This window comes from Dromiciops gliroides, chromosome 5 (assembly GCF_019393635.1).
Source record: "Dromiciops gliroides isolate mDroGli1 chromosome 5, mDroGli1.pri, whole genome shotgun sequence".
NCBI classification, from domain to species: domain Eukaryota; kingdom Metazoa; phylum Chordata; class Mammalia; order Microbiotheria; family Microbiotheriidae; genus Dromiciops; species Dromiciops gliroides.
In genome coordinates this window covers 106,241,313-106,259,066 of record NC_057865.1, presented here as the reverse complement: position 1 = coordinate 106,259,066, position 17,754 = coordinate 106,241,313, and the positions used below count along the sequence as shown (strand labels likewise).

General features: G+C 37.2%; 1 protein-coding gene across 3 annotated transcripts in view; it reads left to right on the top strand.

The window, feature by feature from the left end:
• The window catches only part of UBN2 (ubinuclein 2), a 119,284-nt gene that overhangs the window by 57,304 nt on the left and 44,226 nt on the right, over window positions 1–17,754 (top strand). For all 3 annotated transcript variants that reach the window (XM_043965300.1, XM_043965299.1, XM_043965301.1), the window contains exons 7-10: window positions 1,233–1,303; window positions 14,960–15,089; window positions 16,654–16,772; window positions 17,250–17,363. In XM_043965300.1, the coding sequence (XP_043821235.1) occupies window positions 1,233–1,303; window positions 14,960–15,089; window positions 16,654–16,772; window positions 17,250–17,363 (434 nt within the window). The remainder of the gene's footprint in view (window positions 1–1,232; window positions 1,304–14,959; window positions 15,090–16,653; window positions 16,773–17,249; window positions 17,364–17,754) is intronic.

Below are 17,754 nucleotides of genomic sequence, written 5' to 3'. Positions count from 1 at the left end.
TACCTCATTTGTGAGAGACAGCAAGTTCTACTCTCCTTATTCCTCTTTTGTACACTAATATAGACCATTTACTCTCTGTTTTCCCTTCTCCTTTTAAAACTCTGAGAACAGAACCAGTCCACCCTCAGGTCTCCCATTTGTCTTATTTAACTGCCTCAGTACACTTTAAAGATAGTGATGGTCTAAAGGAACACTTATTTCCTTCTCTTCCTGTTAGAATGTTAATTTCATCATTGTACAACCATTTTAATTAAAATAATTTCTTAGAAATTGTTGAGGTAAGAAATTAAAAAAAAACAAACCATTTTTTAAGCACGTAATATGTGACCAGTCTTGTGTTGAGGTGTGTATGTACAGACAGAACCTTCTCTCAAGGAATTCACACTTTAATTGGGAAAGACAACACATAAAAGAATGTCCATTCACAAGCCATGTGAAAAAACCTAGGAGTCCTACCAGTACAGTGGTAGAGTGGGTGGAAAGGCCCAGAGAAGTCAGATAACAGTTCCAGGTACTGAAGAACACAGAAGCAGTGCAGGGGTGTGAGTCCAGCAACCTGGCAGAGGAGAGTGTTTTCCGAGCTGTCTTGCATGAGTTCTGAGATAGTTGGGGGCAAAGAGTGGGACACAAAATGACTAGAACACTCTTGGTCATGGGGGTTGGTTTTCTTGTTAGGTTGCAAGCATACAGAGAGGATAGATAGCTCTTGTATTGTGCTTTACAGCATCGGGGTCATCCTACATTCTACAGTAGCAAACCAGGTCTTAATAGTCAGCCCTTCCTAAGTTGAGTCTTTGGACAGTGTAGTGTCATTGGTTTGAAGTAAATTGAAATTTATAATAACCATAACCAATATAGTCTAGTGTATGCATACAATAAACTGTTCAAACACCAAATAAAATTATTTGATTTACTGGTGCCTTTATTCCCCACTATTTTGTGTGGTTAATCCTGCGTTGACCATCCTTTTAAGAAATGCATTTTCATCATAGATTCATTCTATTGCTGGACCATCCTGAGGATTTACTCTAAATATTTAATGTTTATTGGAAATATTATGGGAAGAGGATGCTCTATGTTTCCTGTTGATTTTAAGAAGATATCTGAATAGGATGAAGGGCTATAGGTTGCTGGATTCTCTGTTTTGTATTTAATCTTTATCTCGAGATAGTTTGTTTATTATGAAAGTTATAGCAAACATTAGTTTTTACTTTATACTGTGTATGTTCTAGGCTGCCAAGCTTTTTGATGAAGAAGGTAGGAAAAAATTCTTCACACAGGATATGAACAACATTCTACTGGAGTAAGTAACGAATTTCTTTGGTTAAGAACCCCTGAGCTAATTGTTACATTTGTTTCTATTAAAAAGAAACAGTGTATTGGGTTAGATAACAAAAAACAGTGGTTCTACATTATATTTCATGGAGGTGCCTTCACTAAATAGAGCTTTTCCTGTGACAGCTAAGTGACCAGTTGCTGGGAATATTATGAGGGGGATTCTTGGTCCAGTATAGCTTGTATTTTAGATAGTTTCTGAGGCTCCTTCCTATTTTGAGGTTCCATGAAATACCAGGTTCACTACATTGTTTTACTTTGTTATTTCTCTGGACTTAAGAAAAATTATTACCCTAATTATTGACTTTCAATGAGAATTAATATAAATTATATAAATGTTTGTTACAAAAGTGTTTGTGGCCCAATGGAAAGAAATGAAAGAGAATTTGAGGGAAAGAAAGTGTGTGTGTGTGTGTGTGTGTGTGTGTGTGTGTGTGTGTGTGTGTGTGTGTGTGTGTGTGTGTATATGTAGGTATATATACACACACATATGTATATGCTTCATATCAATTTAATAGCCATTGAGTTCACTTGGTTAGAATATGATAATGATCAGCCTATGGGTTAATGAGTATGGTCAAAGATTGTAACAAATGCTGACTGTTATTCCCTAATGGAGCTGGGTATAAAACTGTTAACAGGATCTTTTTGACAGACTATCACTGAATTGACAAGATCCAGCTGAAGAGGAAAAAAAAAGTATGCCCAGTTGTGGTGATTGAGGAGAATGGCATTTTTGAGTGATACAGAGTTAATTGAGATTACAGTCTTTATAAAGCAAATATGTAAACAGATGTAAATCATAAAGTTCTATATGCCATGTGGACACAATAAATGGTAATGGTTAGTTAATCTGGACACTTAATAAATGTTAATGGTTAGTTAATCCTGGCAACTTTTTGCAGTAGACTGCTCTTACTCCTTAAGAAAGAGGTTTGGTTTTTTTTTTTAACCTTAACAATAGTCTGACACACTTGACCAGATGGGAGAAGACACTCAGTCCCCTCCCCATGGCTTGTATGTAGTGTGTTCTTCCAGGTCCTCCTTTCCATAGTCAAAGCCAGAGATTCATTCCCTTCCAGCCATTACCTTTATGTTACTTCCCTCCTTTTTAGCCAGAACTACCAAGCAGTGTTTCCAGTAATGCTCAGAGCTCTTCACATTCTTTTTTTCATCCATTTAGTATACTCAACAATCCTAGATCAGATTTTTTTTTTAATCAACAAGTGGGAATATCCTTTTTCATCTTTCCTCCAAGGTAAGAACAAAGCCATTCCTCTATCAAGAAAATGATGTCAGGTACTCACCATCTCTAGGACATGACACCCCAAGTCAGCAGACTCTTAGTAACAGGACAACTCTAGAATGCTTCTTAAAATAGAATTTTCTGCTCAGTTCTTTTTCCAAGGTGGAATTCCTAGCTAGCAATTTTTGTATTGGGAAGTGATGTGCTATAGGGATGAGATGCATTCAGAACACAATAAAACTCAATAAATTTACTTTGCATAGTCTATCTCCCCATATCTGACCTCACTTCTCTACACAGCCTTGATCTCAGTAGTCAACTATTGCATAGATGAACTCGAATCCCTTGCCTCAACCTCCTGCTATTCTTGCTCTGCTAACCAGCTTTAGATAAGTCACAACATTCATCTTCTCTAATACTATTCTTTTGCTGGAGAACCTGCTCAGGGAAGTCACAAAGCCACACAAACATTTTTACTTTGTGTACCCAGTGCTACATGAAAAGCCTTCTATTCATCTTGACAGCTTCTTATTCTCCTACACAGTTTCCTCCCATGTAATCTTTTATGTAATCGTCCCAAACTACAATTCCTTATTTCTTTTTTCTTCCTAGCTCATAGAAAGAAGCTTCTTTACTCCTTTCCTCTACCTCTTTACAATCTGCTCATTTCTCTAATTGAACTATCTTTTCCAAGCTTGCCAGTGAACTTTTCACTATATTAAATCCAATGGGCCTTCTTAGCTTTCATCCTTTATGCCCTTTCTGTAACATTTGATATTATTTACCACCTCCTCTTCTTGTGCATCCTTTTTTAATTTTTATTTTCTGTGACAAATCCCTGTCCTCTTCTCCCAGTTATATGATTTCTTCATTTCAGTCTCTTCGACAACTATCCATGTATCTCTCAAGTATACTTATTCCCAAAGGTGCTATCCTGAACCCCTTTTACTAGACTCTCTCTAGGTGACACCTTCTTCCATGATGTATCTCAGAGATGTGCGGGGCCTCAGAGACTATCCAGTCCATTCCGTATTTGATTAAGAATCTTCTCTCCAGTACACTCAAGTGTTTACTCAGCCTTTCCTTAAAGATCTATAATTGAGGAGGAGCCAATACCATCTCCTCTTTAGATAGCTCTAATTGTTCAGAAGCTTTTCCTTATATCAAGCCCAAGTCTGTATGTCTATAACTTCTATGCTTTGTTCCACTCTTCATCCCAGTAAATAACTCCAGAATTTACACAGCCTTGCTCTCTTTCTAGATCAGTAGTGCTGGTCATCTCTATCTTGGTTGTCCATTGGTATTTAAAATGTACTATGTCCAAAATGGAGCTCATCATTTTCATTGCCCTTCCCTCCCCTCTCTCCCTGCCCTGGTTCCTTAACACATACTTAACCTATAACTTGTCCAGATTCATCTGTTTTTGTTGAAGGCACCACTATCTTTCTGATTAAATTACTTAAATTTGTAACCTTGTGAGTCCTTAACTCTTTTTTCCCTCTTTCACATTCTGACTCTCCACTGCCCTATCCAACCATGTGCCAAGTTTTGTTGAGTCTACTTCTACAGAATCTTTGATGTCTTTCCCCTCCTTCTGAAGTGACTGCTACAATAACTCATGCTTACAAGTACTCTCTTATGCCCCTTCAATTCTACTTCTCTGAATCTTCTCTGCCTCTCTACTTTCTGTTGGTAGTTATAGTTTTGTTTATTTATAGTTTTGAGTTTCAATTTTTATTCCTCCTTCCCTCCCTCCCCTCGACCTCTCTGAGGTGATAAGTAATTAGATATGGGCTATACATAAGGAAAAATGACAGTGAAAAACGGCATGCTTCAGTCTGTGTTCAATCAATCAATATTAGTTCCTTCTTTGGAGGTGAATAGTGTGCTTCATTGGTCCTTTGGGATTGTCTCAGGTCATTATATTGTTGAGAATAGTTAAGTTCTTCATCAAATAACATTGCTGTCACTGCATACAACATTCTCCCGATTCTGCTTAGTTCACTATACATCAATTCACATAAGTCTTTCCAGGCCTTTCTGAAATCATCCTGCTTTTCATTTCTTATAGCACAATATTATTCCACCACCAGCATATACCACAGCTTTGTTTAACCTTTCTCCAATTGGTGGGCATTCCTTTGATTTCCAATTCTTAGCCACCATGAAGAGTGCTGCTATAAATATTTTTGTACAAGTAGGTCTTTTTCTCTTTTGGGGGATGCGTCTTAGGTTTATATCCCAATCAGTGGTATTGCTGGATCAAAGGGTAGGCACAATTCTATAGTCCTTTGGGTGTAGTTCCAAATTGTTCTCCACAACGGTTGGATGTTTTCACAACTCCACCAGCAGTCGATTAGCATCCCAGTTTTCCCACAGCCCCTCCAACATCCAGTATTTTCCATTGATCAGATGTCTTAAAGATTACACATCCAGCCCCATTCTCTTGTGGGTTCTAGTTTTGTTTCACTAATTGCCTTTTGCACATTTCATATTGCATGTCCTAGAGACATCTCAACCCTGCTACCATATTCCTTATTTCAGTCAAAGGTGCTACTATTCTTCTGTTTTCCAGATTTATAGCTTTAGTTGCAGACTCTTTTTGCTATTTCTCACTCCACATATTTAATCAGTTGCTAGATCTTGTCTTTCCTTCCTCCCCAACATCTCTCACATCTGACCCTTCTTCTTCTATTTCTATAGCCATGACCTTAGTATATTCAGACCATTATCACCTCTTGCCTGGAAGGTATCTTCTTTGTTTTTTTGTTTTTTGGTGAGGCAGTTGGGGTTAAGTGACTTGCCTAAAGTCACACAGCTAGTAAGTGTTAAGTGTCTGAGATCAGATTTGAACTCAGGTCCTCCTGACTTCAGGGCTGGTGCTCTATCCACTGTGCCACCTAGCTGCCCCGGAAGGTATCTTCTAATTATTTTCCCTGACTTAAGTTTCTCCCTATTCCAAACAACCCTACATACTCCTTCTAAAGTTATTTCCCTTAAGCACATATCCGATCATATTATTTTTCTACCCAGTAAGCTTTAGTGGCTCTGTATTGCCTCTAAAATAAAACACAAACTCATTTGTTTTAACATATAATGCCCTTCAAAACCTTATCTGAGCCTGTCTTTCCAGCCTCATTATACATTACTCACATTCCTGCACTCTGGTCTGTCCAAACTAGCCCTATTTCTGTTTCCATCTTCTATCTCTCTTCCTTTGCACTGAGTATTCTTCATGCTTGGAAGGCATTTCCTCTTCACCTTCAATTCATAGAATCCCTTTTTTCCTTCAAAATACAGGTCAAGCACCACCTTCTACATGAAGCCTTTCCTGATCACCCCAACTTGCATTTTTTAATTTCTAGTTGTATTTCCAGTTCTAAATATTTGATCCTATGATTTTTATGGTCATTTAGCTCACATTAATCTATCTTACTCATAAGGATAGTATGAGACTCTAAATCTTTTATTGATATTTAATTGTACTTTGTTCTTGGCATTTCTCTGACTTCTGTGGCCTTACTGTCAAAAAAGGAAATGAGATAAGTCTAACATGATCTAATGGTTAATTAAACCATGCTGACTTTTTTTTTCTTTCTGAATGTTCACAAACCATCTCTTTATCAATAGAATTTCATCAGAAATAGAAGTCAGGATCACTGAGCTATAGTTTTAGATTCCATTTAATTCCCTTTATAAAAAAAAATCAGAACATTTGCCTTTGGTAGATTTCTGTAAGATCTCACAATGATTACTCATGGTACTCAACAATTACAACTGCCAGCTCTTTCTTTACACCCTAGGTTATGATTTACCTGGGCCTGGTGACTTCAATTTATTGAGTACAACGAGGTTCTTACTTACCATCAAATGAGATCAAATTAGATATTTGTAAAGCTTTTAGCACAGTGCCTGGCACATAGTAGGTGCTACATAAATAAAGTAAGTCTTTATTTCTGTAGAGAAATCAGTCAGTTAACAAATATCTTTTAAGTGCTATGGAAGAAAATTTATTCTCTGTATGTTGGACAGAAACAGTTTTGTTAATTTAGATTATTTCAATCTAAGAATTGTTCTACTTAGAGAAAAGTCCAGAAAGATAGAATCTCCTCATATCCTTCTCCTTCCCCCAAAACCACCGTGCCCCTTAATTTCCCTATTTCTGTTAAATATGGTACCATACTTCCAGTTACCCAGATTTGCAATTTTGGAATTATACTAAACTATTCACTGTTCCTCACCTCCCCAAATCCATTTTGTGGCCAAGTCTGGTCAATTCTACACCTACAATGTCTCTTGCATTCCTTCTCTCCTTTCATGTACCTATCATCCTAGTTCATCTGGACTACTGCAGTATCTTCCTAATTGGTTTCTGCCTCCAGTTGTTTTTCAAATACGTTTTCTACACAGCTGCCAAAGTAATACTGCTTTTTAAAAAAACAATTATAAAAGTATTTTATTATTTTCCAGTTACATATAGAGATAGTTTTCAACATTTGTTTTTATAAGATTTCTAGTTTCAAATTTTTCTTCCCCCCTTCCCAAGACAGCAAGTAATCTGATATAGGTTATATATGTACAATAACATTAAACATATTTCTGCATTAGTCATATTATAAGAGAAGAATCAGAGTAAAAAGGAAAAACCTCAAAAAAGAAAAACAACAGCACTAAAACCAAAAGAAATAGTATGGTTCAATCTGCATCCATATTCCACAGTCTTGTTTTGTTTTTTCTGGATTTGGAGAGCATTTTCCACCATGAGTCCTTTGGAACCATCTTAGATCATTGTATTGCTGAGAAGAATCAAGTCTATCATAGTTGATCAACATATAATGTTGATGATACTGTGTATAATGTTCTTCTGGTTCTTCTCATCTCACTCATCATCAGTTCATACAAGTCCTTCCAGGTTTCTCTGAAATCTGCCTGCTCATTGTTTCTTTCTTTCTTTCTTTCTTTCTTTTTTTTTTGAGGGGCAGTGAGGGTTAAGTGACTTGCCCAGGGTCACACGGCTAGTAACTGTCAAGTATCTGAGGCTGGATTTGAACTCAGGTACTCCTGAATCCAAGGCCAATGCTTTATCCACTTCACCGCCTAGCTGCCCCACTGCTCATCGTTTCTTACAGCACAATAGAATTCCATTACATTCATATACCATAACTTGTTCATCCATTCCTCAATTGATGGGCAGCCCCATAATTTCCAATTCCTTGCCACCACAAAAAGAGCAGCTATAAATATTTTTGTACATGTGGGTCCTTTTCCCTTTTTTATGATCTCTTTGGGGAAAAAAAAACAATAGTGGTAGTAATACTGCTTTTAAAGCACAGTTTTGACTATGTCTGTCTTTTCTGCTTAAGAATCTCCAGTGGTTAGTTCCTTGCTGTCTGTAAGATCAAATACAAACTCTTCTTTTTTGACTTTTAAAGCTCTTTACAATGTAGCTTATTCCCTTTTGCATATTCTGTGGGCTAGCCAAACTGGCCTATTTGCTGTACCTCATATACCACATTCTGTCTCCCATCTGTCTTTGTATTGGGTAAATCCCATCCTTGGAGTGCATCCTGTCCTCATCTTGGCCTCTTAGAATCGAAAGTTTTCTTCAAAAAGAAATCATTCAACAAACATTTAGTACCTCATGTATTAGGCATTGTTGTCCCCATTGTTCATCACCACCTCTTATCATTCTAGGCTTTAACACCCTTGACAATATTCTTATAGGACTATGTCCTTCAGTATCCTTACACAGTTCCTTGCACACATTTGGTGCTTAATAAGTTTATGTTGCATAGAGCTGAATGGAATCCTCATTTCCTTTGACTTGCTTCCATCTTCTGTACATTGAAAATTCCATCTACTAATGCAAGCCAGCACCTTTTCTGCAACTTGCAGTCTTAAGAGTTGTCTGACTCACTAAAAAAAGGGGGGGGGGGCAGCTAGGTGGCGCAGAGCACTGGCCCTGGATTCAGGAGTACCTGAGTTCAAATCCAGCCTCAGACACTTAAAAGAGTTGTCTGAAACACTGAGAGGTTAAGGGGCTTAGCACACAGGAGCCAGTAAGTGTCAGAGGCAGTTCCTGAACCCAGGTCTTAAGGATTCAGAGACCAGCCCTCCATCCATTATACCACACTTTCTCTTCTATGCATTCTTTGAGTTGGTCAGTGCATTTGTTGTCCAGCCATATCAGTTCTGAACAGCACTTCTACTGTTTTTGCCTTTAACTTTTGAAACGTGAAGTTACCATTAAGGTTAGTTCATGAATCTGTTCACAAATAACATTTTATTTTCTAGTGATTAGAATTATCGATTTTGTAGACAAGAAAGTATTTCAGTGAAGAAATCAGTCAAACAACAAACATTTAAAACATTAAACATCTAAGCACAAGACTGACAGAAACAATTTTATAATTTGGATTGTTTTAATCTAAGCATTTTTCTGCTTAGAGAAAAGTCCAAACTGCCAGAATCTCCTCATGCCTTTGGAAATTTACCTCCCATTAGCCATCTTGGAGTTAAAATTTATAGTATTTCTGAGCAAGGAAAAGTTTACAGTATAATAGAACATAGTTGTGGAGCTTAGATAAAATAAAAGTTCAGTTGATTATGCATACAATCATGACTTAAGATGTAGCCTCGTCCTAAAGATTAATTTCTTAAATTATTTTATCTGGTTAAGGGTAGAGATAGGCAGTGACTTTAAGTAAAGGAGGTTCCCACTCTTAAATCTGATTATTACCCATAATCCATTTTTTGGCACCATAGAATATATTCTTAACCTCATACAGTTTCCTCACAGAAAACAGGCTTTTTAAAGGAGAGAAAAGTTTGTTACCCTAGAAGATTAAGTGCTAATAAGATTTTCTTCATTCAAGTGAATCTGGATAGGACTTGAGACTGGGTAAATACTTCTTTCTTTCTTAATATTTTCTTTAAGACAATGGAAGCCTTAATATGCTTCCATGGCATTGTGTGCCATGTACTGTGCTAGGTGCTTGTGATACAAAGTAAAACAATGAAATGAATCTACTCAAGAATTTTATGTCCTAATGGAGGAGATAAGATAACAAGATCATATGTAAAGAGAATAAGTAAAAAGTAGTTTTAATACTACTTATTTAGTGAAGGTTAAGATACTAGCAGTTGGAATCAGGAAATGGAGATATTTGAATTGCATCTTTAAGAAAGAGAGAGCTTCTGTGAGGTGGAAGTAATGAGAGTGTTAATTCCAGGCATGCAAGGATGGCCAGTACAAAGGCATAGCTGAGGCTACAGCTAAAGTGATGTGAGAAATAGAGAGAATGTTAGTTGGATAGGTTTGCACAGTAACAGTGCAGGAGGGGAGGTAATACACATGATGCTCAAAATATAAATTGGAACAAGATTGTGAAGGGCTTTAGAAGCTAAACAGACGAGCTTTTCTTATTCTAGAGGCAATCGGGAGCCATTGAAGTTTGAGTAGGACAGTAAAATGGTCAGATCTGCACTTAGGAAAATCCCTTTGGTAGTATTAAGTAGCTAGGTGTTGCAGTGCATAGAATGCTGGGCCTCGAGTCAGGAAGATGTGAGTCCAAATTCAGCCTCAAACACTTCCAGGCTGTGTAATACTGGACAAATCATTTAACCTTTGCTTCATTTTCTTCAGTTGTAAAACTGTGATAATATTAACATCTACTTCCTATGGTCAAGAGGATCAAATGAGATATTTGTAAAGTGCTTAGTGTGTTATCTGGCACATAGGTTAATAAATGCTTATTTCCTGTTCCCTTGTTCCCCTATTAGAGTATGGGCTAGAGTGGAGAGATATTTGAGCCACAGATACAATTAGGATGCCATTGCAAACTAAGCAAGAGATTTTGAGGGCCTAAATTAAGATGAATTGTCCTAAAATAAGAGAAGGGATTGAGTGCAAAAGATATGGAAATAGAAACAGCAAGCTTTTTCAATTAATTGAGTATGAGGGGTCAGAGACAGGGAGCAGTTGAGGATAATGCTGAGATATGAATATGAGAGGCTAGAAAAAGTTTGGTGCCTTCAACAGAAATAGAGAATTTTGATAGAAGGGTGGGGTTTTGTTGTTGTTGTTGTTGTTGTTGTTTTTAGGAAATATGTTGAGTACTGTTTTAGAGATGTTAAGTGTGAAGTGTCTCAGGATATCCACTTTGAAGTGTTTAACAGGCAGGCGGGCAGTTGGTGATGCTAGACTGAGGCTTAGGGACAGATTGGGTCTGTGAGTCATCTACATTGAAATGGTAATTAAACGCATAGGACTTCATGAGGGATGGATGAGGTTACCATTAGAGAGGACAGCCCAGGAACAGAGAATACCCACACAGAGTGAGAATAATATGGACAATAAACCAGCAAAGGAGCCTGAAAGGAGAACCAGAAGAGGGTAGCATCGTGAAGTATCAGGGGAGGGACAGAGAAGTTCTTACCTTCTTTGGCGTAGTCATGGGAACAGCCAGTATCCAAAGAAGTTTTCTCCTCTTTGGCTAATTGAGAGGCAGCTTAGCTCAGAGCTAAACCTGGAATCAGGAACACCTGAGCTCAGATACTTACTAGATCTGTGACCCTGGGCCAACTCATTTAACCTCTGTTTGCCTCAGTTTCCTCAACTGTAAAATGTGATAATAAACTGTACCTACCATTCAGGATTATTGTGAAGATCAAATGAGATGATATTTGTATAAATTGCTTAGTACAGTGCTTGGCACATAGTAGGCACTCCAATCCCTTCTGTATAAGGAAGCTGGACTTCTTTTCTTTCCAAAGATACACTTCATTCTGAAGAAGTTGAGCCATGGTATAAGTTCTTAAGAGTATTGTCTAAATTTTCATATCATCCTCCTGTTCTGTATATCTTCCATTGATAATATTTTATTAATTAGCTTGAGGCTGCATCTTAATGTGGTCTTTCATTACAGTGACTGTTCTGAGCCTCTACAACTCTATGCAATGGTAACTGCCACATACAAATTTTTCCATCTTTGAGAAAAAAGCACACTTACCAGAAAATCCTTTCTCCAAAGACATTTTATCCCTATTAGCTTCTGAATATTCCCTCATTTTTCCTCACTGATAAAGTGCTAGGCCAAGTACTTCTTAAAATTCTTATTTGTTTGCTTAGGATTTATTCCTTTCCTATTTCCAAAAAAAGAACTTAAGGTTCCTTATAAAACAAAACAGTTTAATTGAAAATAAAAACAACCAAAAAACAATTAAAGTAAGCAGATGTTAAAAGGAAATAGATGTTAACAGACATTTGAAATAAGTTATATATTTTAATGCTGAACGCTATTGAGTTTATTTATCTGAGTTCCCTGGAAGGTAAGTTACATAAGGAAACTTATTTAGTTCTGTAGTTCTTAGAACATAATAAAGGGAAACTCTACAAGTTCATCTGGAGAAAGTGTTGGTATTTTTCCTAGGACAGAGTTGAGAAAGAAATTGCCATGGATAAGGAAAAATATTACTCTCTTTACCTGAACTATGTTGAAGACATATTTTCCTATTTTCCCCATAGGTTTTAGACTGTAAATATCCTGAGTTTCCAGGACCAGGACCACTATGTTTTAGATGCAGAAATCAACTCAAAACTTCCTGATTGAATCATGTACCAGGCACTGTACTAGCTGTTGAGGAGACAAATATAGAGAATGAAACAATCTCTACTCCTAAGGAGCTAATTACATTCTCTTTTTTTTTTCCTTTTGGCAGGGGCAGTGAGGGTTAAGTGACTTGCCTGCGGTCACACAGCTAGTAAGTATCAAGTGTCTGAGACTGGATTTGAACTCAGGTACTCCTGAATCAAGGGCCAGTGTTTTATCCACAGCACCATTTAGCTGCCCAAGCTAATTACATTCTAATGCAGGAAACAGGTGCCTTTAAAATATATACAGCTTCACTAGAAAGTTAATAAACATATACAAAGTAACTTTGGAGGACCCTAGCAGGTGAGGGATTCAGGAAAAGCTTCATAGTGCTTGAAGCTGTGTCTTAAAGTAAGATAGAGGGGGCAGCCTCAGACACTTGACACTTACTAGCTGTGTAACCCTGGGCAAGTCACTTATCCCCCATTGCCCCACCAAAAAATAGTAAGATGGAGACTTGTATAAGGAATGCATTCCAGGAATGGAGGACAGCCAGTGCAAAGGTGTGGAGATGAGAGAGAAAATGTGTGTGAGGAACAGACAGTAGGCCAGTTTGGCAAGATTGTATTGGGGGGGGGGGCAGCTAGGTGGCACAGTGGATAGAGCACCGGCCCTGGATTCAGGAGGACCTGAGTTCAAAATCCAGCCTCAGACACTTGACACTTACTAGCTGTGTGACTAACTGTGTGACCCTGGGCAAGTCACTTAAACCCCAATTGCCTCACCAAAACAAAACAAAACCAAAAAACTGACCCAAAGATTGTATTAGGGGTTGGTTGAGTGAGGAGGGAAGCTCTGTCTAGTACAGCTTTAATGTAATTTGGGACCAAGTTATGAAAAGCTTCAAAAGTAAAAGAGTTAAAAAAAAAAGTAAAGGAGTTTGTAGTTTATCCAGGGAACAATAGGGAATGACTTGGAGTTAATTAAGTAGGGGAGTGACACAGTCAGACATGTGTGCTTAAGGAAAATTACTTTGGCAACACTATGCCTGTAGGAGTAGACAGGAGTGAAGAAAGACTTGAATCAAAGAGCCTATTAGGAGGCTGTTGCAATAGTCGAGATGAGAGATGATGAGAGTCTGAACTAAGGGACAGTCAGTTCTGCTATAACCATGTTTTGAAAACTTTTGTTTTCAAATTTGTTCCAGGAAGATTGATATAATTAGGGAACATTTTGAGCACAACTCAAATTTTGAGTTCAATTTCTTCAGCAAGAAATGTCTACCACTTTACAATAGTTCACAGGTGCCAACCCTTCTGACACCCACCTCCATAAACAAAATCATGTCTTTGTCAGGCTTGAGTGCCACATTTATTGTGTATGTTCTGGTGCTATAGGAGCTCAGAGGAAAAAAGGGCTGGTCTAAACCCTCACTATCAGCCCTTTTGCCATGGCCTCGGGCGTGAGGTCTGAAGTTGTAGTCTGTCTCACTTGCTAGAGACTTTGCCAGCCCGACCCTATGGGGTGACCTGAGGCAGGTCAAACAGCTTGCTTGTGAACAGGGCCTCTATTTATTAGAATTTGTATGTTTCTTAACCATTTAACATGTATAAAAAACTGTGCTGCCATTTTTTAGTGTTGTGTCCTTAGCCCTATTTTCCTTATGAGCTCTGTGGTTTTTATTGTGTGATTTTTGCATTGCATGGTGTTTTGGAAAATGTAAATGTGAAATAATAGCAGAACTGACTGTAGTTGGTATGTGAATTGAGAGAAGGGGCAGATAGGTGGCAAAGTGGATAGAACAATGGACTTGGAGTCAAGACTTGAGTTCAAATGTGACTCTAGAAACTTATTAACCTTAATATGACCCTGAGCAATCACTTAATCTCTCTCTGCCTCAGTTTCTTCATCTTTAAAATGGGGATAACACCCAACTTCTAGAGTTGTTCTGTGGATAAAATGAGATATTTTTAAAGTATTTTTCAAACCTTAAAAAATTATATAAATGCTACTACTACTACTGTTGTTGTTGTTATTATTATGCAGCTAGGTGACAGTGAATAGAGTGCTGGGCCTGGAGTCAAGAAGACTCTTCATCCAGAGTTCAAATCTAGCCTCAGATACTTACTAGCTATGTGACCCTGGGCAAGTTACTTAACCCTATTTTCCTGGAGAAGGGAATGTCAAAGCACTCCAGTATCTTTGCCAAGAAAACCCCAAATGGGGTCACAAGGAGTCAGACACAAAAATGATTGAACAACAGCAATTATTATTATGAGGTCAGATGCAAAAGATGTTATAAAGATAGAAATAGCAAGATTTGCTGATTGATTGAATACAGTATGTAAAGTGGGGGAGAGTGAGGAGTTGAAAAAAATGCCAAGGTTACAAACCTAGGAGATTCAGAAGGCTAGTGGTTCCTTCGACTAAAATAAGGAAGATTGGAAGACTGGGAGTGTTTGATTGGGGAAATAGAGTTTAGTTTGGAATATATTGAATTTTAGATGTCTCTTAAGATAACCAGTTTGAAATGTCAGTTGCTGATGTAATTGGTAATACAGGGTTAAATCTTGGAAGAGATCAGGGCTCAACATCCCCGAATGCATGCTTGCATATATACAGTGCCATATTCCAATTACATCCTGCTGTCTCTGATATCTAGGAATAGTGGGGAGATCAAAGGAAAATAGACTTAGTGGTGTACTTGTGTCAGCCATTCCCTGCTTACTGCATAATGCTTCCTACCAAAATCTATAGCAATTTTTTAATTGCTTTTTTTTTTTAGCATTGAATTACAGTTACAGGAACAAAGCCCAGGCATCCGAAGTGGAGTCTATTCTCACCTTGAGGCTTTTGTACCATGTAATAAAGACACACTGGTAAAACGTCTAAAGAAGCTGCATCTCAATGTTCAGGTAAGACGTGTCTAAGTCTTAGAACTTTATCTTGAATGTAGGAGGTCTGAAATAGTTATGAAGCTTATTTCATTGAGGGACTTGTGGAAATTTTTCATTACTTTCAAATTGTATATGTCTTGAACATAGTTGCCTGGTTGAGAAATTGGAATAGTCGATAAATCTTAGAAATAGTGCTGGATTAGAGGTTTCATTCCACCTCCACTACATGGCATAGTTAGGGGACTGATAGCCCTGAGAAGATCCAGGTTCAAATCCTGATACAGACACTTACTAGCTGTATGACCTTGGGCAAGTCACTTAAAGCTCTGGGCCTCTATTTCTTTTCATATAAAAAGTAGAGATTGAACTGATGGCCTTAGAGATCCCTTCCTGAACTAAATTAATGATCCTGTGTCTTAGGATTTTGTGATAGGACTGAATACATCTCTCTTATTTAAAGTTTTGAGTTCCAAATACTATCCCTCTCTCTCTACCCTCCTCCCTCTCTGACGTGGTAAGCAATCAGATATAGGTTATACATGTGCAGCTATGTAAAACATTGCCATATTAGTCATATTGTATAAGAAGACTCAAATAAAAGAAAAAAAATGAAAGAAAGTTAAAAATAGCATGCTTCAGTCTGTGTTCAGTCAATATCATTTCTTTCTTTGGAGGTGAATAATAGGCTTCATTAGTCTTTTGGGATTGTCTTGGGTCATGATTGCTGAGAATAGTTAAGTCATTAACAGTTCTTCATCAAAACATTCTCCTGATTCTGCTCAGTTTACTATAAGTCAATTCATATAAGTCTTTCCACACCTTTCTGAAATCATCCTGCTTTTCATTTCTTATAGCACAATAATATTCCATTACAATCATATAAGACAGCTTGTTTAGCCATTCCCTAATTGATGGGCATTCCTTTGATTTCCAATTCTTAGCCACCGCAAAAAGAGCTGCTATTAATATTTTTGTACAAATAGGTCTTTTTCTCTTTTTTGCTAACTTTTTCTTTTAGTCCAGTTTTCAAACCAGGTATAAATTATAGATTTCTTTAGGAAGTAATTGTGAGGACCAATGAGATATAACTTTGATGTCTTTCAAATAAATGCATATAAAAATATGAAATAGAATTCTCATGTAGTTTTTAAAGCTTTAATTGCCTAATGTTCATGTGCACATTTAGGAAGAGTTAAATTTGTGGAGAATTAACTTGTACAGATAAAATGAAACCTGCATTTTTAAGTTGGAAGTAGGTTAGGTGATAAATTTAAGTCATGGATACGTGTTCACATTGACTACTGAAGTATGCTGGTGTTGATTTAACTGATAAATAGTGACTCTCCAAGAAAGATGAAATGGAGGTGGAAAAACAACTTAACATTGTTTTATGCAATTTTTTTAACATGGAACTTTACTCCAGTATGTTTGGGCATATTATTTTTAGAACATCTCTATTTTGGAGGCCTAATTGTGATTTAGAATATATATTTCCTAAAATCTGAAATGATGTCTCCTTCAGATTTTTTTCCAGCATTCATTTGTAGATTTGCTTGAAAATTTTTTGTTGTTTTTCTCCCAGGATGATCGTTTAAGAGAACCATTGCAAAAACTGAAATTGGCTGTCAGCAATGTCATGCCTGAACAGTTGTTCAAGTATCAGGAGGACTGCCAGGCTCGAAGTCAAGCTAAGAGTGTTAGGTATGTATAACTTCAGTTTGGATAGATTCCTACATTTAATCTGTCCCATGACCAGAACTTTTGGTTCCTGAGGATTGCCCGTATTAGAGTAAAAATCCAAATGTCCCGGTACTGTAGTCCCTACTCAGGCTGAGTTATCACTGCCCACTGCTCCCATGATGTCATCAAGACAAAAAGTAGCTCCATTAAATGAATATATTGTAATCAAGATCTAAAATGTAGCCACAGCTCACACTGGCCAGGTAATATCCGCAATGACCACCTTGAGTGTTCTGGCTCCAAATAAATATTTTGTGGACTGAGAGACAAAGTACTATCTGCTATTATTTGACTAATAATCTGAGAAAGATCTTCTTTACCACATCATTTGAGAGCTAACATTAAATTCAGTGTTTTCTAAGGAAATGTTGATCCCCTGTACACCTTGTCATGGACTATGGCTTTGCTTTCACATGAAATTAAATGATTCATTTTTAGGTCACAAGCAGATGAAGAACGAGAAAAAAATGGATCCGAGGATGATGATGATGATAAACCAGGAAAACGGGTCATAGGACCAAGAAAAAAATTCCACTGGGATGATACCATTAGGTATATTTTAACTATATATCCTGCTGTTTTTCTAGTTATTTGTGTAATGCAACAGTATGGTTTGTAATAAAAGGAGTCCAGTGATATGGAAGACTAGATCTTGTGAAGGAAGGACTAGTATGGAGAAAAGATTTATATTAAAGAGAGTTATTTTGCTTTAGATTTTTTCTCATTTCTGTAATTTGAATTACACAGTTTGTTATATGATACTTTCCCACAAATTTTTCATTTCCCCAGAGTAAATTAAGAAGCTATACATTTTTTCCTGTCGTTCTTATAGATTAGGTCCAAAAATTAGTAATAAGGAGAGTGTCTTTGTGAGGTAAATCAGCTGTCTTTTCCATCTTTTTTGGCCAGTATTCCTTAATTGGGATATCGCTATTTTTTTTAA